This window comes from Panulirus ornatus, chromosome 31 (genome assembly GCF_036320965.1).
Source record: "Panulirus ornatus isolate Po-2019 chromosome 31, ASM3632096v1, whole genome shotgun sequence".
Taxonomy (NCBI): domain Eukaryota; kingdom Metazoa; phylum Arthropoda; class Malacostraca; order Decapoda; family Palinuridae; genus Panulirus; species Panulirus ornatus.
In genome coordinates this window covers 3,145,946-3,169,510 of record NC_092254.1, presented here as the reverse complement: position 1 = coordinate 3,169,510, position 23,565 = coordinate 3,145,946, and the positions used below count along the sequence as shown (strand labels likewise).

The window sequence follows — 23,565 nt, the reverse complement described above, 5'->3', positions numbered from 1 at the left end:
CATTTGCTTCTATAGTCTCCATACTCTTGTTCCCTACCTCCTGAGTAGCTTTGTTTAAAGGTGACATCTTCTTTTGTGTTGTTTCTGCAAACAGTATTGGGATAGTCATCTTTGGAAAAGCCGTTGCCTTGAGTTCCTGTGAGAGAGCTGTTGCCTGTTAGACTGCGATATTAACATCTGCAATGTATAACAGTTCATATATACTGTATTCTGCCCAAAAAAGAAAATGTAGATATGGCAGAAGTACCGTATTCTTTTAGTAATACAAATATGTACTCAGTATTGAGCTTAATATCATCATTCTTTGATATTTAGATTCTAAAACCAAAGACACTCAAACCAACAAAATCACTTCTAAGTTTTTAGTACTGATTAAACCTGCAGAAATAGGCTTGATTCTTGTTTTTGACAATAATATTGGTGTGGTTGCTGGTGCATTTGATGACAGAGAATCCATCACGTCTGTCTTAGCAGACAAAATACTCTCAATGGGGGTATGCTACCTCAGAAGTGCATTGCTATGCTGATTTCATCTAGGAGAGTAGGCTCTTATCTGGACACTATCAACTAGTTGTCTACCTACATGCCAGCCAACAAACTCAATTTCAGAGTCCTCCAACCACTTTTACATTCTCAGCTTCCCAGGTCATACATATAGACTATATTATATTTATTTATTATACTTGTTCACCATTTCTGGCATCAGCGAGGTAGTGCCAGGAAATAAGAATAGCCCATCCACTCGTATACACATATACATGAACGCCCATACACGCACATATACATATCAACATATACGTACACATGCACATATTCATATTTGCTTGCCTTAATCCATTCTTGGTGCTACCCTGCCCCACAGGAAACAGCATCGCTTCCCCCTGCTTTAGCGAGGTAGCACCAGGAAAACAGACAAAAAAAGGCCACTTTTGTTCACACTCTAGCCTGTCATATGTAATGCTCTGAAACTACAGCTCCCTATCCACATCCACGCCCCACAGACCTTTCCATGCTTTACCCCAGACATTTCACAAGCCCTGGGTCAGTCCGTTGACAGTACATCGATCCCGGTGTACCGCATAGTTCCAGTTCACTCTTTTCCTTGCTTGCCTCTCACCCTCCTGTATGTTCAGGCCTGGATTGCTCAAAATAATTTTTACTTCATCCTTCCACATCCACATCCAATTTGGTCTCCTGCTTTGTGTTCCCTCCACCTTTGACACATATATCCTTGTCAATCTTTCCTCTCTCATTCTCTCCATGTGTCCAAACCATTTCAGCACACCCTCTTCTGCTATCTCAACCACATATTCATACTTGCTTGTCTTCATCCATTCCTGGTGCCACCCCACCACACAGGAAACAGCATTGCCACCTCTTCCTCCAGCGAGGTAGCCCCAGGAAATGGACAAAAAAAAAGTCACATCCACTCATGCTCAGTCTCTATCTGTCATGTGTAATGCACCAAAACCGCAGCTCCCTATCCTCATCCAGGCTTCACAGAGTAGAGGGTTTTGGGGCAGAAAAGTAGGTACAGAGTGAAAGGAGGGGGAGGCATAATGAAGTGGAAGGCTTGAGGCAGGGAGTGTATCGGTAAAAGGGGTTTTAATTCAAACTGATGATAAATGTATATTCATGATGGATGTGCCAACATTACTTACAATTTTATAAATGTTCTGCTAATGATATCATTAGGAATAGCATAATAATGAAGCTCAGAAGTCTGAAACATCACAGTTTATTCATAGCATAAATATACATTGTATTTCTACAATTAGTATTACAAAGCCCAGATGTACCAACTTAATTATAAAATCCATCTCTGATACAAGTATCTCATTTTGTACCACATCTGGCTTTGCAAGGCTCACTGAAAGTTTTAATATTTACAAGATTTTATCCAAAATAATCCACAATCTAGTTTAGCCAAATACCAAGTATCATTTATATCACACTGGGTATAATACACCTCTAACCATCAGCTAATTTAGCACCTAACAGGATAGCTTGTAACAGACTTGTATAACCCTTAAAAGTAAAAACATAACCAATCATCTTATATAATAACAGATTTATTCATTCTAATCAAACCTTTTTCCACATCTTGTAACTAAAAGCATTTCAAATATACAAATTACAAAGCTTTTATATCAGAGAGACTAATAAAACATGATACAAACCATCTTATGGTTATACTCTCTTGTAGGCAAAAAATATATTGATCCCATTTTTCCTCTATTATTTACAAAAACAATAACCTCCAATACCTTTAACAAAGACAACTCCATTTTACATATTTTGAACTGAAAATTATTTTTGTGCATTGAGGAAATGTGTCACTAACATAAATCACTACTGAAATCAATTAAGCACATTTTTCTCAGTTTCAGTGACAAGGATCTACGTAACTGAAAGTGATGAAGGATCTTGAAGTATTCAGACTGTTTTAAGTCTGTTTCTTGTTTGCGAGTTACAAATAAAGCACATTGGTAGAACATAAACAATTCATGACAAATTAATATGAAGAGTATAACATCAATTATCAAAGTAATGAAAGCAGAAATATCAAAATCTGTTCACCCTTAAACAGTGGGCATGGTCTGAAAATTTCATTACAAATTGCAGAAAAAACTCTGAAATTACAGACAAGCTTTAAGAAGTTGCAGAAAATACAGTTGTTCAATTACCTTTTGAGTTTACATGGTCCAGTGCAAAATGAGCACACGCAGGGTGTGAATGATATTTTTGACAACCCCCAGTAAGAAAAGAAGACAATGATGATTTTTCTTTCAACTGAAATTGCTTTTCAACTGTACTCTTATTTCAAACACAGGCACACCATTGGTAGTAAATAACATGAATATATGTAGAAATACTACTTATTTTACACTAACATGCAGTATGAGGGAGATTGGCTGGTAAGTGTGAAGATATAAAAGGCTTTGTTTCTTTATCATGAACAACCCACTCTTACTTTAATACACATTCTTATTTCATATTTATATTATTATTCAATACACAGGCACAGCATTGGTGGCAAATAACATAATTATATGTGGAAATATTATCCCTTTCACATGAAATATAAATGTGAGGAGATTGAATGGCTTGTGTATGTGGCTTGGATATTGGTGGTGTTTTGCTTTGGAAATATTCTAGCTCTTTAATGCACCTATCATCTGTTACTAAAGTCCTCCAACACCTCAGGATTATGGAAAGAGAAAATAAGGTGCATTTGTTTTGTAACTTCTTTCTTGAGCACAAGTTTAGTGTGGACACATGCTCAGGCCTACCTCCTTATGAAATCATTCTAAAATCATCTGTGTTCCTCATTTTACTCTTTTTCACTTTCCTCACCAGCCAATACACATCACAAGCATTCGTCCTATCATCTAATAATCTTCATATTTTTAGGTGGATGCCAATATACTAACAATGGTTGTAGGGGTACTGAAGAGAATAGAATTTTTTTTTCCATGCCATCTTAGTAATGGAAGAAACCTCTTTAAGCTACTAATCATATGATAAGTCAGCTGGATATTTTGACTGATGCTGGAAAAGTTAGAGCATCAATTGTTGTTGGCTGTTGATCTCTAAAAGCAAATAAGTTGCTTTTACTCACCATTTAAGGGTTAACAAATAATGAATAAGAGATAACTAATGTCTCGTACTAAACTTTCATTCACCAGAAATATAAATTGCAGAAGTTAGAAAAAATTTCCAATAAAACTGCCAAAATTCATGTAGTCTGGGAAGCACCTGTGCAACTTTGTGCTAATTCTGGTTAATGGAATCAATTTAAATTTCTGTACAATACCCTGTTCCTGACAACTGGGACAATAAACTGCACGGCAGGAAGGTGACGATCCAGAGACCTTGCCATGACATTATAAATATATATATATATATAATTGCTTTCAAACCAGGAAGCATTATAATGTAACACGTGTACTTGAGCCAGTACGTGCTTTAGCTCCAAGTCATCCACAACACAAGTTATTGCCAGAAAGCTACTAATGGTAATGAATTAGTAGCAAACATCCATAGTAAAGCACCTACTTTTGAAAGTTAGTAAGTGACAGCACCTGTTCTACAACAAACAGGACTTATTTAGTATCAAAAAGCCACCTACAGTCCTATTCTCGAAGTCCTACCTAATGCACATTTAGGATCAAAGACCTCTTCCCCAACCCTATTCCTCAACTCCTACCTCATGGAATTATCATTTAGGATCAGAAACTGACTGACAGTCCCATCCTCTAAGTTCTATTCATGCAATGATCATTTAGCATCAAAGACCCATCCACAAACATACAAATTCCTACTCTGTGCAATGACTACTCAGGATCAAAGATCCACCCATAACCGTATTTTTGAATTCCTTTTTTGCACTATGATCACTTTGGATCAAAGTCCTACCCACAGCCCTTTCTTAAGGTGATACTTCATGTAGTAATAATTATATTTTCAAAATGACAAAAAACCAACTAACAATTGTTAACGTTCATTTTACAGCATCATGAAGCCCACATTAACACACACAAGTGCTATTTTTCCATGGTAAATTCTACCCTTTATCAATATATTTCTTTACTGGTGGCTGATTCATGTGAGAAACTACAGAAGCTGGTGACTGAGTTTGGTAAAGTGTGTGGAAGAAGAAAGTTAAGAGTAAATGTGAATAAGAGCAAGGTTATTAGGTACAGTAGGGTTGAGGGTCAAGTCAATTGGGAGGTGAGTTTGAATGGAGAAAAACTGGAGGAAGTGAAGTGTTTTAGATATCTGGGAGTGGATCTGGCAGCGGATGGAACCATGGAAGCGGAAGTGGATCATAGGGTGGGGGAGGGGGCGAAAATTCTGGGGGCCTTGAAGAATGTGTGGAAGTCGAGAACATTATCTCGGAAAGCAAAAATGGGTATGTTTGAAGGAATAGTGGTTCCAACAATGTTGTATGGTTGCGAGGCGTGGGCTATGGATAGAGTTGTGCGTAGGAGGATGGATGTGCTGGAAATGAGATGTTTGAGGACAATGTGTGGTGTGAGGTGGTTTGATCGAGTGAGTAACGTAAGGGTAAGAGAGATGTGTGGAAATAAAAAGAGCGTGGTTGAGAGAGCAGAAGAGGGTGTTTTGAAGTGGTTTGGGCACATGGAGAGAATGAGTGAGGAAAGATTGACCAAGAGGATATATGTGTCGGAGGTGGAGGGAACGAGGAGAAGAGGGAGACCAAATTGGAGGTGGAAAGATGGAGTGAAAAAGATTTTGTGTGATCGGGGCCTGAACATGCAGGAGGGTGAAAGGAGGGCAAGGAATAGAGTGAATTGGAGCGATGTGGTATACCGGGGTTGACGTGCTGTCAGTGGATTGAATCAAGGCATGTGAAGCGTCTGGGGTAAACCATGGAAAGCTGTGTAGGTATGTATATTTGCGTGTGTGGACGTATGTATATACATGTGTATGGGGGGGGGGGTTGGGCCATTTCTTTCGTCTGTTTCCTTGCGCTACCTCGCAAACGCGGGAGACAGCGACAAAGTAAAAAAAAAAAAAAAAAAAAAAAATCAATATATTTCTTTACTACTGGTATAAGCATTACCAATGACAGATTTTCCAACATTCTAATACTTGTCAGTGGTTTAGTGACAGAGGTCATGTATTCTATAACACAGCATTATTCTTACGTGAAATTCAAAATCACTGATGTGATCAACTTCATACAAAATGGTCCCTTCTAGTCAGTCTTTGCATCAAGACCAACTCCCCTCTATTGGTGTTTATTCTTGGGAACACGTTCCCTCTTCTAACCTAGTTAATCTAATAACATTGTTCCCATTGTCAATGAGGTATGGGAATATGTCCCAAGTCTTTGCCTCACTGCAAAGCAATTTGCTCTCTCACCTACAGACAGGACATATTTTGCTCACTGGTTTCTGTCTTCTTCAGTGTCTTCCTTACTCTCATCCTTCACTTTTTCACCTTCAATATCTTCTTTCTTTGCAAGAGACTGCTGACTGGGTTGATGGTGGACAATTTCCAGTCTTATGGTAGGAGGCTCTGTCGTATCCTGAAACAACACCCAAATAACAATGTAAAAGCTGAATTTGCAGAAAATTATTTTTTTTGTTTGTTTGTCTGCAGTTTCCCCACATTAGCAAGGTAGTGCAAAGAACAGATGAAGAATGGTCTCAATTGCTCACATCCACTTTTTAGCTGTCAAGTATAGTCATGTATAAGGCATAATGATGAATAATGGAAGAGCAAAGATCAAGCAGATGCTTGTGTGTTTATGTATGTTTGTGATAGTTAATTACCTATTTGTAATCAAATATCTTTGTGCTGTACAGGGAAGGAGTTTTACAATCATGGGATCCATCTCTTAAACGTTCTCTCATATCATACCACTTGTTAACTTTATGTATACTGTCTATATTAACTAAATCCTTTGTCATTTTATTCTATTCATCCACCAGTCTTATACTATAAAGGTACTTCTTTACATCCTTTTCAACAAGATTCTTTCTTAATTTCATGTTATCTCCTCAGGTTGCTCTACACCTACATCTCACAGACAATGTATGTCATGTCTCTTTTAAAAGTGCTGTGTGTTTTGATGTGTGAGTATGTATGAAGGAACACAGGTACAAGCTGAGTGTGCATGAGTGAAGGTGCTGAGATATGTTGTAATCAAGATACTGGGTAAAGAGTCGGCACCATTACGGTGTACAATGTTTGGGAAATCCTATGGTATATATGGTCGAACAAACATAAATGAACTAAAGGGATTACTGCAAGGGGCAGAAAGGCTAAGTCTTACTGAGACTGACTTTGAAAAGGCAAAATGGTCAGTAAAAGGGGATATTTAGAAACATTTCTTGATAAAGTGTTTTGCAAATAAGCCTGTTGAAATGAACAAATATATATCATCATACAAAAAGGCTTAAGTTCAAAATACCAGTCTAGAGTGGGAGGTACAAAGTCAGAAAGATTATGAAGCAGAGAAAGAAAATTAGTTTGGTGATAAATTTCTACAATAAGGATTTGTGAGCCACATGGACTAAGAATTTTCATTTGCTAATAGTTTTGAAAAACTATGAACCTAAGTCATAAAAAGTTACCTGAGGGTGATCTGCTCCAGAGGCCACTGTAAAGAGTCCTAAGTCATCAGCATGCTGAAGCAGTGGACATATGATAGATGTTTCAACACCCAATGTGTATTCACATGTTTCTGGTTCCAACAGATACAACGTCACAGAACTTGGACTGAAAGAAAAAGTTTGCTCAAATAAAAATAAAACCTAATAAATAATCAGAATAAAGATTTACACTGCAGACCCCTCTACATAATGATTTCTACCATTCTACAAAGTGCTGAGACTTTAACACTACTAGCTGCAGCTATAGTGTTTTTTAATGCCCTCTCTAAATCAAAGCTGATATATAATATTTATTTTTCCATCATATTCATCAATTGCTTGAAAAAAATATGTTTCATAAAACAGTATCCACCCCTATATTTTCCATATTCATCATACACCACTTCCCCAGTACATGCCTCTTTTCTGAAAATTTTTGTATTACTTTTTCTGTAATATTTACTGATCTTTATCCTTAGGGATAGGGGAGAAAGAACACTTCCCTTGTATTCCTTGCATGTCATAGAAGGTGACTAAAAGGGGTGGGAGCTGGGGCTGGAAATCCTCCCCTCCAATTTTTACTTTTCCAAAAGATGGAACAGAAAAGGGGGCCCCGAGTGAAGATTTTCCCTATTAAGGCTCAGTCCTTTGTTCTTGATGCTACCTCACTAACATGGGAAATGGCAAAATTGTATGAAAAAATTACTAATCTAATTACACTGTTCTAAGAAAGACAGCATTAGTACTTATCAACTTAAGGTTATATCAACACAAGACAAGTCAAGTGGTGCTGGTATTACAAATGAACCATACTATACTATTACAAATAAACCATTACTATAATAACCTTGCCTTAGTATGCAAATTTATTACAATATTACTTAATTCCTGGCATAAAGAATATGAAAAGAGGGAGTGGGTATAGTTACCTGCCATTCCAAGAGGGAAAGCTACAAACAACAAGCAGGAAACAAGGTGTTAATATAGTTATGAATAGAGTAGAAATCAATCACTTTTAAGGGTGACTGAATGTTTGTTGTACTTTTTATGACTTTATTAAAAGGAAGGCATACATCAACTGAAGAAAAGCAAATTAATCTCTGAAAAAAGTGAATAAGAATTTGAAAGAACAAATTCTTACTGAAGGAGATGAATTACAGTATAACATGTATGTATGTATATCAGACAAGTCTATGAGAATTACAATAACAACAGACAAAGTTTGTGAGATGCAAGAAATATTCTAAAAGAACCAATTGGAGATGACAGTGAAAGACAGATAAGTCTATTGATAAGAGTACAAACAGAGGTAAGGAGAGTTACACAGATATGCAAACCTTACAGACCCAAGGTCCAAGGTGTAGTCCCCTTAAAAGCAATTGAAAAAAAGGCTAGCAATGCAGAAGCTCTCTCCCCAGCCTACACTTCCTCTGGCAATGCATCGGAGGGAGAACACGTAGGAAAAATACCTTGCAAGAATTTTTTATATTAAAGTCAAGTGGTAGAATGAACATGAACTCATTCATCCCACCATGAGAGACATGCATCCCTTAATTTTTTTTTCATAAGCACCAGTAAAGACAAACTTTAAGCTCCAGCCTTGTGACTTTCCATATCTATATTACTCCTGATGTGGAAGGATGATACAAGAATTTCTTCTTGTTCCCCTAAAGCAGGCGACATGGGTTAACCATTGTTGGTAAGTTACCACAGCATAGCCAAGGCAAGATCATTGATTGAAAAGGTAGCATAACATACCACTGTGTTATACTTACTGATTAAAAGAATTATTCAGTACCAGAGAGTGACGTATTAAAAGTGCTGATCTGGACAACATGTCCATGCATCAATAATATCAGTAGTAAAGAAATATTTTGTGCAATCCAGATTAACTTTGTGACCTCTTTAAGTTTTACTCCAACCTATCTCAATGGTAGTACAGGCACAGCCGTAAAAAAACTTTCAATATAGATATTGGTGGATTCTTTGGGCATTTTAAAACATTCTGTTAACTTGCATACAAGCTACCTCTTGCTTAAAGAAGACAAATTCAATTCTCGCAGTCTGTTCTCATATGGTTTGTCACCTAAGGAAGAAATCGTTTTCATTGCTCTTCGCTGCCCTGCTTCCAATTTAAGAACATCACCTCGAATATGCACTGCATATTTGAGGTGGGGTCTCGGTAGATTCCCCACTCAGGATTGTCCATTATCTTGTGACCAATTCGTTCATAATCTAATTTCTTGTTGTGGTTTCTTACTTGCAACAGCTGACATTTATCGATGTTACACGTCATTTGCCACCTTCTATACCATTCAGTTATTTTACTGAGACACTCTTGCAATCTTAGAGTTTCTTCTTCACTTAACATGGCTTTGCCAATCTTTGTGTCATCTGCTAATCTGGACACTTATGTTATTCAGCCCTTCATCAATATTATTAATATCAATGATGAAAAGTATAAGCCCTAGGACAGACCCCTGGAGGATCCTATAGTAACAGGTGACCACAGTGGTGATATATGGGAGAGGATGATGTTACAAAGGAAGAAGTAAGAATAAGAAAGTTCTTACAAAATGGAAAAAGCTCAGGGTGCAGATGGAGTTCTGAGAATAACGGTGAAGAGTGGAAATGTGACAAAAAACAGAAGTGAAAATACAGGGTAGGGGAAGAGAGACAGAGTGAGTGAGTCTGGGTTGTTATACGCCCCCTAATATAAAAACTAGGACTCTTGTCAGGCATTTTTTTGAGCTGTTGATAAATCAGTTGAAGTACTGAATTCTAATTATTGTTCATAATGTCTAAAAAGGTGACAACTATATAGCTGTCAGGAAATGACAGGACCACAACGCATTTCTTAGGCACAGATACTCCCTCCCCCATCCAGAAAACAGTCAAGTTTTGACCTTGGAGACTACAATGAAGTGGCTCTGGAAGTGTGTATGGAAGTACAGTACAGTGTCAGGGGCTTGATGACTGGTCACTGGCAGTACAATAATTGTTTCACTATGTCAGTCAAAGGCAAGTAAAAGTGACTATTTGAATTACGGAAAGGTGTATGGGAAACCAGTGAATGATCACGCTAACGAGATCAGTGAACCCCTAGTTGGTGAGGAACAAGGTGGGTTCAGGAATGGAAGACCGGATTTTTCTAACCACATCAGTAATTTAGAAATTTTAGGAAAATATGGTGCATGCAGCATTTGATGATTTAGTAGAGCCATAAGATAATAGGAAGGCACTTTGGAAAGTTTTGCTCTAAACAGTGTCCATAGAAGACTTTGAATGTTGCTAAGTGTTTTCAAAATGGAAGTAGTGCATGTGTGTGGATAAGTTAGGGTATGAGAGAGTGGATTGAAATAAATGCAAGAGCATCAAGGTTGTTGATTATTTTTTTTTGAGCTCTGCATGTGATGAGTGAGATGGGGTGATTTTGGTGTGATACTTAAGCACAGAGAAATGGAAGGGAACTTGCTGAAGTTTTTATATGTACGTGATGCTAGCTAAATTACAGGAAGAATTGAATGTTAGCTGGTTCAATGATGTCACTGTCTGTAGTGGAGGATGCTAAAAATGTAAGTAAATAAAAGTAAATTGCTAGTTTTTACAGAGTAAGATAGATCAAAGTGTAGGATAAAATATTTGGGAGTGAAATATAGTTATGATGGTTGATGGAAAATTGGAGTTGAAGGTCGAGACATGCAAGGAAGAAAACCTGATGTGTACTGAAACTATGGTGAATGGAAAAAATTTAAGTTTTTTATACTTAAGAAGCTTGAATGATGGAGTCCTTATCCTCATGCTGATGTTTGGCTGCAAACAGATGACTGAACCTTAGAGGAAAAAAAATCCTCACTTGGCTCTGTGCTCAGTTCTTTCTTTTGGAGAGAAATATAAGAAGGGAGGATTTCCAGCCACCTGCTCCTGCCCCTCTCAGTTGCCTTTTATGACACAGGAAATATGTGGGCAGTATTCTTTCTCCCCTATACCTAGGGATAACATATCCAGGGGGCAATGTGCTGCCAACAAACCGAAGCAGGGCATGCGAAACAGCCCAGGGAATCCATGGCAAGGTCATGAGGCCTGTTTGTGAATAGTGAGCTGTGGTTATGATGCAATGTACACTGCAGCTAGAGAATGGATGTAGGTGAATGTGGCCTTTTTGTCTGTCCTTGGGCTGCCTTGCTAACTGGGTAAATGACTGACAAAACACAATTTGCTGAGAAATAACCAATGACATACTATAAATACAAGAAATCTTTATACTTTTCCACTTGCAGAAAGAGCATCTTATACTTTTCCAGTTACAGAAAGGGTATTTTTGGCCCCAATTTTGTCAAGACTGCAACTTGGAATAATGTAACATGCTAAGCTTTGTTCCTACCAAGTCTTCATAAATATATCCACAAACAAAATTAATCAAATCAAAAATACACTACCAAATTAATTCCCATGTATATGATGACCAAAGCAGAGCAACCAGTGGGTTAAATCATTATACTACACTTAATGGATCAAGTCATCAATTCATGAGTATGTGATTCAGGGGATTATGGGACCATCCATCTAATTTTTGAGCCTTGGGGTTACCATCACAATTATCTTTACACTATCATGATAAACTGAGACCTAATTACAGTTCTTTCTGTCCTTGTCTAGAATACATGTGTCTAGTTTTGTTGCTAGAGGCATGCAGTAGCAATGAGTATTGGGTCTCCTGTAACAAGACCTGAAGGTACATTCACTTACCAAAACAATCCAAAGAATTATTATTTCGTTAGATATGCATAATTCTTTCATAGTAAATGCAATTTTTTGTTTATACATGATTATGAATGAGATCAAAAATCCATACCATCTCCTGGAGAAGTGTTTTGTAAGGACTTGGTTGTTTCCTTGTTATACAAAATTCTGAAATACTTTAATTCTGATAATTTTGTGAACACTAATATGCATGAGTAATACACAACACCTTTTGTTAAATCTCTTACGTTAAAGTAAACAAACAGAAACAGAAGTGACCTAAATAAGTTTACTGTGAATGTACTTTTCTACAAGTATCTCTTTCCTCCTTCAGCAAGCCTCTCCCAAGTGAATGATACATTATAATGCCAAAAATTGCTAAATATGGAGTCAAGAGAAATAATGAGAACTGTATTCTTACATAAATACACAATTTCTCCCTAAATGAATATCCCTGTAAATTTCTAAAGAATGAGATAGCATAAATGTCACAGCTAATTCACTTTCTTCTTCACAATTAAGACATCATATTACTAAAGCTCCATTGAGAAAGAAGTCAGAAATGATAAGTTATGTGATAGAGAGAAGACAGTCTGTCATAAGTGAGCATCCCTGCAACATTTATTACTACTGATATTATTCATTTGTATAGTATCACCACAAGGCCTATGGAAATAGTTCAGAATGGTTGTAAGAAGTGTTATAACATTAATAAAAGAGATATATTGCCTCAAACAAAAATTCTAGTCTTCTATTAGATGTGAACCACATGTGTAACAGTACCAATCCCTAAGCCTCCTTCAAACAAATGAAGGCACAGGAAGAAGTTAAGTGAGGATATGGAAACTATGATCCTACATATATTGAGAAAATTTGTCCTGAACAAATAAATCTTTATTATTCTTGACATGACTAACTTGGCAGAAAAACATACCTCCAATACAATGACACTCTTTTGTGTAGGACTGGTGGAGGAAGAAATCAAGAGAAACCATTAGGACTGTGTTTGATATAAGAAGAGATCTTACCATAAATAAAAATTCATAATATCTTTATCACAGTCTACGGTAAAGGGTAAAAAAAATGATAAACTCTGTGAGGTAATTTCTCAAAACAATATTTCTAAACCTGATAGGAGAGTTAAAAGTACAATTCCCTTCACATCTTGTGCAATGAATGCTGTACCATGTCAAATAGAAAGATGAAAAACAGTGGTAAAAGTATGGATAATAAGAGAATATAGTGATCCCAAACCCACACTCATACCCACAGTTAAGCTGCTGTACCTTTGCTTCAGGTCATCCTGTCCATAAAAAGGATAGAGTAGCCTTGTATATCACTATACTAACATGAAGATGAAGGCCACATGAGTACAAGCTGTTAAAGATGAGAATGGTCTGATGCCCTCCTTTTCTAGAGAAGCCAAGGGATGAGAGTGGTTATTTTACCGTATGTCATCCCTATACAGCTAGCTATAGTGTCTGCTTTATGCTCTACAAGCATATCTTCAAGGTCTGTAATGGAAGCTAAGGGTTCTGGTTTGCATAAAGCTTAAGCTTCACTTTGCTCACACAATGATGTAGGTCTTACTCCCAGCCAGCAATCTACTTACCCTATCTTTCTGAGTATCTGAATCATATAATGAGTTTTTGTTAGATCCCACTGAGTAAGTCAACCTTTGACAGCAGAAAATGAGAAAGGAGTGAAATTAGACTGTGTACTAGTAAAACAAGCCAGAAAAAGTAAGAACAGCTTAAGACAGCCTCTGTTGAAGCTGACAGCATGGTGACATGCTCAGTCAGCAAACAAATCTTAAAAAGCTACTAAATAATGCAATTTACCAGATGCAATGGAGAGAATTTCAGTTTGGTATTCTTATTTTCATGCTGAAACAATAGGCTAATTACAGTCATCCTACATGTGCACATTTCAAGTGAAATATCAAATGAAACATGAAATGGCTATTATGTCAGACAATGTAACAACATGCCTAATACCCATGCTTATACTTGTTCATAAAGGACATTAAAGTCCTCATCCAGGGTCAACTTTGTGAGTCTGAGGACATAGAATGAGACTGCTCTTGCCTGTACTAGTCACCAAAAGTGAGTACTCTCTCAGGGAGTCTAACTGCCTGTCTCATAGGTTTATACTAACTTTTGATAAAATTCTGTATAAGGCATATGTCTCTGCAATTCACTCATGTTCATGAATTGGTAGTCTTAATGCCTGGCTTGTAGATTTATACTAACTTTTAATAAAATTCTGTATCGTGCATATGTCTGCAATTCACTCATGTTCTGGGACTGCTCCATTCAATCCGTCTAATTTGCACTCTATATCTATATCTCTGATGCCTGTTCCCTTTGTATACACCATTCCATGCATTCTTTCACCATTTCACTCCTACAGTACTCTTCCACTCTATTACCCCATGTCACTGGAGGTCTTCCTCTCACACTAACAACTTTATTCATACTATCACACACTCTCTTTTTAAACTTCCCATCTTGCATTCTTTTCACATGCCCTAACCACCTCGAAGTATTACGTCTTATCCATTCTACCACTCCATAATTCATTCCCTCTGCATTCTTCACTTTCATACTTACACCTTTGCTGTTCATTATTCTGTCAAGAGACCCAGTGACTCTTCTACCCTGTACTGCTCTCTCCCTTATCTCTCCTTCCATAACGCCAAAGTTGCCCAACATAGGTCCCAAATACTTACATTCTGTTACCTCCTCTGGTCTTCCTCCCCCATATCTATAATAAAGTTTAGTACACTTTATTGTCTCACTCTATAGGGCTTTTCAAAATCTATACTTTCACTCTATTTCCTTTCAAACACCATTACTTTACTTGCATTTATCTTTAATTGCCTATGCTTACACCCATCAGAGAAAACACAACCTTTTGCAACTCCTCTTTTCTCTCCACAAACAATATCATCTGCAAACAGGCTTGTCACTAGCCACCATACCTCACCACCACACTCCATCTCTATACCCCCTTTTCCTAGTTTTGTTTTCATCTTTCTTATTACTCCTTCTAGATATATGTTTAAAAGCCATGGTGACATCACACAGCCCTGCCTCACACCCACATGTATACCAAGACTACTGCTCAACTCTCCATCCTCTCTTACTCATGCATCTGCTCCACTCTAGAAGGCTTCCACACCATCCAACAGTTGTCACCCATATACTTAGCATATCCCATAAAACATTTTATTCGACTCTGTCTTAGCTTTCTCCAGATCCATAAAAGCTGCATACAACTGCTTACCTTTCACTCAATATTTTTCCAAAGTCGTTCTCACACCAAAAATCTAATACACGTCACCAACCTTTCCCAAAACCCCCTTGTTCCTCATTTATTCTGTATATAGTCACTTCCATCTCTCTATCAATCAACACTCCAATTATGTAATTATCATGTCAGGGTATTTTAATTCATATATTGGAACCTTTGGGTAAAACGTTTTTTTATGGAATGTGGAAACTGTTAAAGGATAACACAATTTTAAAATCGTATCATTCCATGGTTTTGTGTAAAAACCTGAAAATTACATGGATGGCCCCCTTTTGTCATCCTTCAAGGGGCTCAGTGATTGTATTCATGGGATTATTCTCCAATTAGAGGTAAATTAAGCCACAATCACTGTTTGAGTAAATCAATGATACCAGTTAAGAGGATATATTAATGCATTCATGAGATTAACTTACCACTAAGGGAATCAACTCATTTAGCTTGTACCAAAGTCATCATATATGGGGTGGAAGACCATACACTGAAGGAATTAATCTAAAATCTACACTACTGCACACAGTGATTAAGTCAGATAATGATGGCTTGAGTCATTGTGTCATAGCTGTGGACTTCAAAACTTCTGAGTTACGATACAGAAGTCACAAGGTAGAATGTACTCCAAAACAAAACAAGGTTAGTCAAAACTTCTGAGTTACAATACATAAGTCACAAGGTAGAATGTACTCAAAAACAAAACGAAACTAAGATGACTAACCTGTTGGACTCTTTACACTTGAGTTTCACTTCAACTTGACGTGGCTTGCCTGTTAAGTCACACGTTGTACCTTTAGAGTAGAAGTGTGACACATGCCTCTTACCTGGCTTGTACACTTTCTCAGGGTTCTGACAAACAAAAACAGGAAGTTTAAAAAGAGGAATTTTTTTATCTCTACATTACATATGTCTCCAGCATTCAAAGAAGTTTCCACTGAAAAACAAAAAAATGAGGCATTTTGCATAAGCTTCCAACACACTCTATAGTATTTTCTTGACAAATAAAATTTTATCACTATTGTATAATGTAGAGAAAGTAATAAATCCACCTTTAACAAGAAGAGTATTTGATACAGATGAGAAGAATTCATAAAAATTTCCTTTCAATTCCATAAGCAATTATTGAGTTTTCAGAGCACACAGATGTACCTTAGATCAAATTATTTAACCATGTTTGGCTATATAAGATTACTCATGACAGAAATCAAGCTCAATACCCCCATCTACATTGCAAGACATATACCACAAAATTTATATAAACTCTGGGGTAAATTATATAAGGTCCTTGTAACAGCCTCTTTTAGCAACTTTGTATGGCATTTCCTTTCTAAGGAACCTGTTGACTGCATAGTACTGTGTGGTTATTGATGTACCCTTTCTAGGAGATATGGTTAATATCCATATGTAAGAGTCCCTTGTGACACCCTTTCTAGAGAGCCTGGTTACTGCTCTCATCTAAAATTAGTGTTTGATATTCATGTGCTATAGGGAGAGAGTTTTACAATCATGCTGTATAACCTTGTATACATACAATGTCTTGATCTTATTCACACACCCATATATGCATCCCCAGCTTATGTCTGGTACCCATTCACTGACCAGCCCGAATGGAGTTGGCTGTGAGCCAGATGCAGATGCCTAGCCCAAGATTCGAACTGGGACTATTAGACTGAAGAGTTACAATGCTAAAAATTGCATCATGAAGGCTGTGTGCCCCTGTAATTACTTATCTGTATTCTACAGGGAAGGAAATATACACTAGTGGGACCTTTAGCTTCCTACAATCTTTACATTTCAAACACTTGTATGCTATCCACATTCACAATAGTCTTACTCAGTGTGGATATAGGGAGGGAGTTCTACACTTGTAGGGTCCCACCTCATGAATATTCACTATCACACAACTTTTCCTGAGGCAGGAAAGTAAGTACCAATTACACCACATATGAAAAGTTACCTTTGGTAAGGCTGCATCACTGTCAGTTTACAAATCAGTGCTCTGTACTGTCATACAACTTCTCACCTCAAAGGAGTACACCCTGTCCCAGCTACTGAATCTAGTGCAGCCTTCAGCTAAAGGAGTTCCTAAAAAGGGTTCCTGGATAACACCAAAACCCTTTCCGAAAGGAGCCCTAAGGGAATCATAAATAAATTACAATATCTTTTGTACCTGCTCGCCATTTTCTGCTTCAGTGAGGTAGCACCAGGAAACAGATGAAAAAAGACCCATCCACTCATATACACATATATACATGCATGCACATACACATACATATTCACATACATATCACCACATGCATACATATACATATATACACATGTACATATTCATACTTGCTCGCCTTTCATCCATTCCTGGCGCCACCTCACCCCACAGGAAACAGCATCACTGACCCCTGCTTCAGTGAGGTAGCACCAAGAAAACAGACAAAAGAGGCTACATCCACTCACATTCGTTCTCTAGCTGTCGTGTGTAATGCACCAAAACCACAGCTCCCTATCCATGCCACTTCACATGCCCTGGTTCAGTCCACTGACAGCATGTTGATTTCTGTGTACTAAATCTTTCTGATTCACTCTATTGAAGTGCTGGCTCATTATGCAGTAGTCATCAACCCTTCCAATACAAAGGCGGGTAATATATCTTCCTGGTCGGTGGATGCCTACCAACTGCTACCTATTACTACCTTAACTCGACATGAAAATAGTTCACCGAGTTTTTCATTGTCCATAATACTTTACAACTTAGTTAATAAATGACATCAGCTCATTCAATACATTTCATCTTTCATCTGTTTCACACAAACTTCATGGGAAAATGTATACTATTACTTATTTACCTTTTGTATCCAACTTCTGTGCTCTTCCACATCAAACTGTCCCAATAAGATGACAACCTTAGAACCATCCCGATCTTCATGGTACTGTTCAACCTTACGACCATAACAGAACTCATATTTCCACCAACCAGACCCCTGTTTTTTTATGAAATAGAAAAAAGTGATTAAAACTCTAAGGTTAGTGGCATTACATCTTTCACATAACCTACCTATCTATATCTCTGATGCCTGTTCTTTTCTGGAACTCCCTCAAGGGGGTAGCCATGGCAATAGAGTCTCCATAATTTGTGAACTTTAGTGCCACTTGTCAGCCTTTAGTGCCTCACCTTTAACAGGCCACTGGCAGAGGGCAAGTCTAGCACAGTGTTTGCAGATGCCTTTCACATATCCATTCCCTCAATAAGGACTCAAGGCCATGTTACTTCAACCACTCATTGAAAATATATACACATGTACATCCATTCATTCCGTAGCATTATTCTGAACAATAATCGTTTTTGAACTGCCCAGGTCTTTGCCTGGTACGAACCCTTGTCTTCCCATAGTATGTCATCTGATTCACATTCTGAACAGATGTAACTATATCCAACATTCTATGGACTGGAATCCGATCTGAGCGACAAAAAGAATCATATCCAGCTATATTTGGTGTTCAACGTTTATGCACATCAGTACATGCAATACCTACACCTACCCTAAATCACTAGATTTTCATGTGGCAGTCACCTCTGAGCAAAGCTAAAGTTAATATCTGTGACACTATTTCCTCAAATGAGGTAATAACTTTTCTAGTATACTGGATATGATCATCAGTCAACAGCCACATCTTCAGCCATGAAGTCAGAGTTATCACTTTCTTATGGATTACATCAAATTATTCCAGTTTAAAAATCAGAACGGAATTCAAGAGTTTAGATCACAAACTGCTACAACAACTAGAAAGAAGAGTAATAACCCAAGACTATAGGTGTATTCCTTTCCTGCTGAATACACCTAGCTCCTCTATCAGTGAAGTGAGCTACCTGTGTTATTTAGCAAACCCTGTGCCTCCAGTTGGGAAGTCAGACTGATACCCCTGAACTGCAGTTGACATACAACTTTCCCATCTGAAAAATCAAAATGGTACTTAGGTTGTGGATCACATTCAGCAACCCCTTTTGGTAAATATGAGAGGCATATCCAGTTCCTCCAGTTAGATTACTGAAGTAGTACCCCTTCAATGAGGATCAAAAACAGTTATAAAGTAGACTGGTACCTTCGTACCTTGCATTATATCTCACTACTCCAGCTGAATATCTCTGATGTGCGGATCACATCCACCTCCTCTAGCTGAGAGGTTAGGGTACAGATTGCACTTTTGGATCACACCTATCTCCAAATGGAAGTGTGACTGCTTTTGGGGCCCTTTTTTAAGATTAGTATTAGGGATGTAGTATTAAAACTATTGCCATTGTGCAAACACTATTCAGTAGTGATGATATGTTCCTGTAGCTAAAATAAATACTAGAAAAGATGCAGAAGCTCACACTTATGTGGAATTTCTTTGCACCATGAATTGTGTTACTTTTAGGCTAGTTTTTAAATAAGGTGGTGATGAGCTTTTGTCAGCATCAATTACCATAATATCAGAAAGAGACAACTTGGAAATGGCAGCTGTAGCAAAAGTTGATTAATATGTGAATACCTAAAACTGATGGCTATCTTAAATCATGACATGATAATGTAACAATCTGCATTAGATTTGTCTATTTTGAGCTCACAGGTTCCATTTTTTACAGTTAGTAGTGTATTCATCCTAAACAAATCCGGTGAAATTCACATAACAGCACCAATCCTTTGGATTGGTTAACAGCATCAGATTAATATTATGAATCCCAAAGTTAACATGACTGACAAGTTTACATTCAAACAATGACCAAGAACAAATTTACGAGCAAAATCTATCATAGACTTAAAACTTGTGTAGAGAAGTAAGTTGGTAGGTGGCCAATGACCAGGGAGGTGTATTACCAGTACTACCCGCCTGGGTATCAGGGGGGATAGTGGTGTCTACATAGTGATTCAGCACTTTAGTGGCTGTCAAGATGCACTCCTCCGACCCAGGTAGCTGTCTTTTCTTTCTGCCTCATTAACATGTGGGTAGACTACTGGCATTGTGTCCACAAACATGCAATCCTTGTGATATGTAACACTTGACAACACTTAACTCATGCAGCTCATTCTTCATAACTCTAGATTTTCCTGCTGTGAGCACTATGCGTTAGCCCTGCCTTTGGGCAAATGGTAGGAGCAGAAGATGGAGGTAGAAGGCAGGAACATTTAGGCTAGAACATTAGGTATGAGAATTAAAAAGGAGTAGTCATTAGGAACATTAGGTATGAAACTCTGTAAACACTGGGCTAGACTTGACCTCTGCCAATGGCCTGTTAAGGGTGAGGCACTAGAGGCTGAGAAGAGGAGTTCTTTAGTTATGGAGACTCTGTTGCCATGGCCACCCCTCCGAGGGAGTTCCAACTGGAACAGAAATCAGAGAAACTGATGGATTGATAGCAACAATGCTTGCCACCTCGTCTTCCAGTTTTACAAGAATAAGCACAACAATATCTTTCACTGATGACACAAATATCTTACATGCATTTTATATATTTTGTAAACCAATCAAAATTATATGAAAACTTTAAGGGAAATGTCAACTCCTTCACTACATAAAAAATAAACTGAATACAGTACTGATTGTTAAATCGTGCTCAGTTTGAGAACAAATAACAAAAACCAGCAACCAACAATGCACTGGAGATGTGATCCAAAGAAATGCTGCAACAACATAAATCCAATTAAGTTTGCTGTGACATGACTACATCTTCACATTATCACAACTTTGAGTGTAATACTATTAGTTTTATTTACATGAGCAAAAAATGAAAAAAATTTGATATGGGGAAACCCCATGAATTCTTGTCACAAAAAAATCCTTAATCAATAGATCTTAAAAACGATAAATCACAAAGTTAACATAGAGTACTCACACCATGGAGGCAATAATCTCCATTGAGAAAGTCTTGCACAAGTTTTTGGTCAATGGCTGGTTGAGGGGGAAAAAGTGATAGCTTTGCCAATGGCTCAGGGGTGACAGAGGCAACTGGGGGTTCTTCTGCATCCTCAACAACTTCTAACTTAACTGAGCCACTTGAAGTGTCTCCAGCTAACTGAAATAAAAATTTTGTGAGACAACCTGCAGTAACATAGTAAGTAAATTTCTGTCAAGGATCTGTGAAGAGAAGGGGAAAGCGTGACCAAGAATGTGTGAAAGATAAAAGAATATAAATCTGGACTATGAAACTCATTTATGTGCTTAAGAACACATTTTCTTTTCATAGTTGTTCACTGTTTTTCACGTCAGCAAGGCAGTACCAGGAACAGACGAAAAAACAACACTCATTTACTCACATCCACTTTCTAGCTGATATGTATAATATACACATCAGAGTCCCCATAACCAAAGCTAAGTCCTATAAGCCTGTGGCTTCCCATGACCACTTCATATGCATTAGTTCAACCCATGGACTACACTGTCCATGTATATCACACCACTCCAATTCATTCCAACCCATGCATGCCTCACACCCTCCTGCATGTTCAGGCCTCAGTAACTCAAAGCGTCTTTGACATCATCTTTTTCCTCCTATCTTCAGTCTACCCCTCCTTGTTCCCTTCACTTCTGATGCATGTATCTGCTAAGTCAGTCTCTCTTCCCTCATCCTCTTTATATGTCTGAGCATTTCAATACATCCTTTGCAGTCCTCTCAAATATACATTGCTTACTACCACACCTCTCTCTCATAAAGTCATTCCTTACCTGAGCAACCCTCTCACACCATATACTGTCCTCAAGCAATTCATTTCCAAAACATCCATCCTCCTCTGTACATTTGCATTTGGGCCACAAAATGCATACACAGAGCACTGATGGGACTACTATACCATTAAACTGAGAGTATACTAGCAGTTCACTGCATTTTCCCAACTGCTTCTCTTTAAAATAAGCAAAGTACTTGCTCTTTCAATCCCTTAGCATTACCCTTTCTTCCATTGAAATTTCATGTATTTCAAGTGTTCGTTGGAGTACTTCTGCACACTCCTGGAATAGACCCAGAAAATTTCATCAGGGCTATACACTTCACATGGATAAGCATCCTTCAACAGCCTACTTATGTCTGAATATTTTCTAGAGTTTCTCACCCATTCCACTTTGTTTGCATGTATATTATGCATCAACAACTGCAAATGACGTCCCAGCTTTGTCTCTTTGATGTATATCAACTGACTTATATTTCTCTCTTGTGTCTCCCCTGATGATGTGATTATTACACGAAAGTGCACTTGGGAACTTATCGTGTTTCATTTGCCCTGTGGACTCATAGGAATATATATATATATATATATATATATATATATATATATATATATATATATATATATATATTTCCCATTTTAGAAAGTTAATACAAGGAGGGGAGGATTTCTGGCCCCCCGCTCCCGTCCCCTCTAGTCGCTTTCTACGACACGCGAGGAATACGTGGGAAGTATTCTTTCACCCCTATCCCCAGGGATTGTATACATATATATATACATATACACATACACACACATACACATACATACGCACATATATACACACACACACACATACATATATATACATATGAGAAATGTAAGAAACAATTTAGAAAACTGAAACTTCTAGCTTGAAATGAATGAAAAAAAAGAAGAAGAAAGTTAAGAGTAAATGTGAATAAGAGCAAGGTTATTAGGTACAGTAGGGTTGAGGGTCAAGTCAACTGGGAGGTGAGTTTGAATGGAGAAAAACTGGAGGAAGTAAAGTGTTTTAGATATCTGGGAGTGGATCTGGCAGCGGATGGAACCATGGAAGCGGAAGTGGATCATAGGGTGGGGGAGGGGGCGAAAATCCTGGGAGCCTTGAAGAATGTGTGGAAGTCGAGAACATTATCTCGGAAAGCAAAAATGGGTATGTTTGAAGGAATAGTGGTTCCAACAATGTTGTATGGTTGCGAGGCGTGGGCTATGGATAGAGTGGTGCGCAGGAGGATGGATGTGCTGGAAATGAGATGTTTGAGGACAATGTGTGGTGTGAGGTGGTTTGATCGAGTGAGTAACGTAAGGGTAAGAGAGATGTGTGGAAATAAAAAGAGCGTGGTTGAGAGAGCAGAAGAGGGTGTTTTGAAATGGTTTGGGCACATGGAGAGAATGAGTGAGGAAAGATTGACCAAGAGGATATATGTGTCGGAGGTGGAGGGAACGAGGAGAAGAGGGAGACCAAATTGGAGGTGGAAAGATGGAGTGAAAAAGATTTTGTGTGATCAGGGGCCTGAACATGCAGGAGGGTGAAAGGAGGGCAAGGAATAGAGTGAATTGGAGCGATGTGGTATACCGGGGTTGACGTGCTGTCAGTGGATTGAATCAGGGCATGTGAAGCGTCTGGGGTAAACCATGGAAAGCTGTGTAGGTATGTATATTTGCGTGTGTGGACG

General features: G+C 37.9%; 1 protein-coding gene across 2 annotated transcripts in view; it reads right to left on the bottom strand.

Moving 5' to 3' along the window:
* Positions 1-1,722: 1,722 nt before the first annotated feature.
* LOC139758696 (endoplasmic reticulum lectin 1-like) overlaps positions 1,723-23,565 on the bottom strand; it is a 36,737-nt gene continuing 14,894 nt past the window's right edge. Inside the window, exons 7-11 of one of the 2 annotated variants that reach the window (XM_071680337.1) lie at positions 21,043-21,222; positions 18,017-18,151; positions 15,898-16,025; positions 7,110-7,254; positions 1,723-6,058 (exon numbers count right to left, since the gene is read on the bottom strand). In XM_071680337.1, coding sequence (XP_071536438.1) covers positions 5,915-6,058; positions 7,110-7,254; positions 15,898-16,025; positions 18,017-18,151; positions 21,043-21,222 — 732 coding nt within the window. In that variant the 3' untranslated portion in view covers positions 1,723-5,914. The remainder of the gene's footprint in view (positions 6,059-7,109; positions 7,255-15,897; positions 16,026-18,016; positions 18,152-21,042; positions 21,223-23,565) is intronic. The other variant, XM_071680338.1, reaches the window with a different exon arrangement.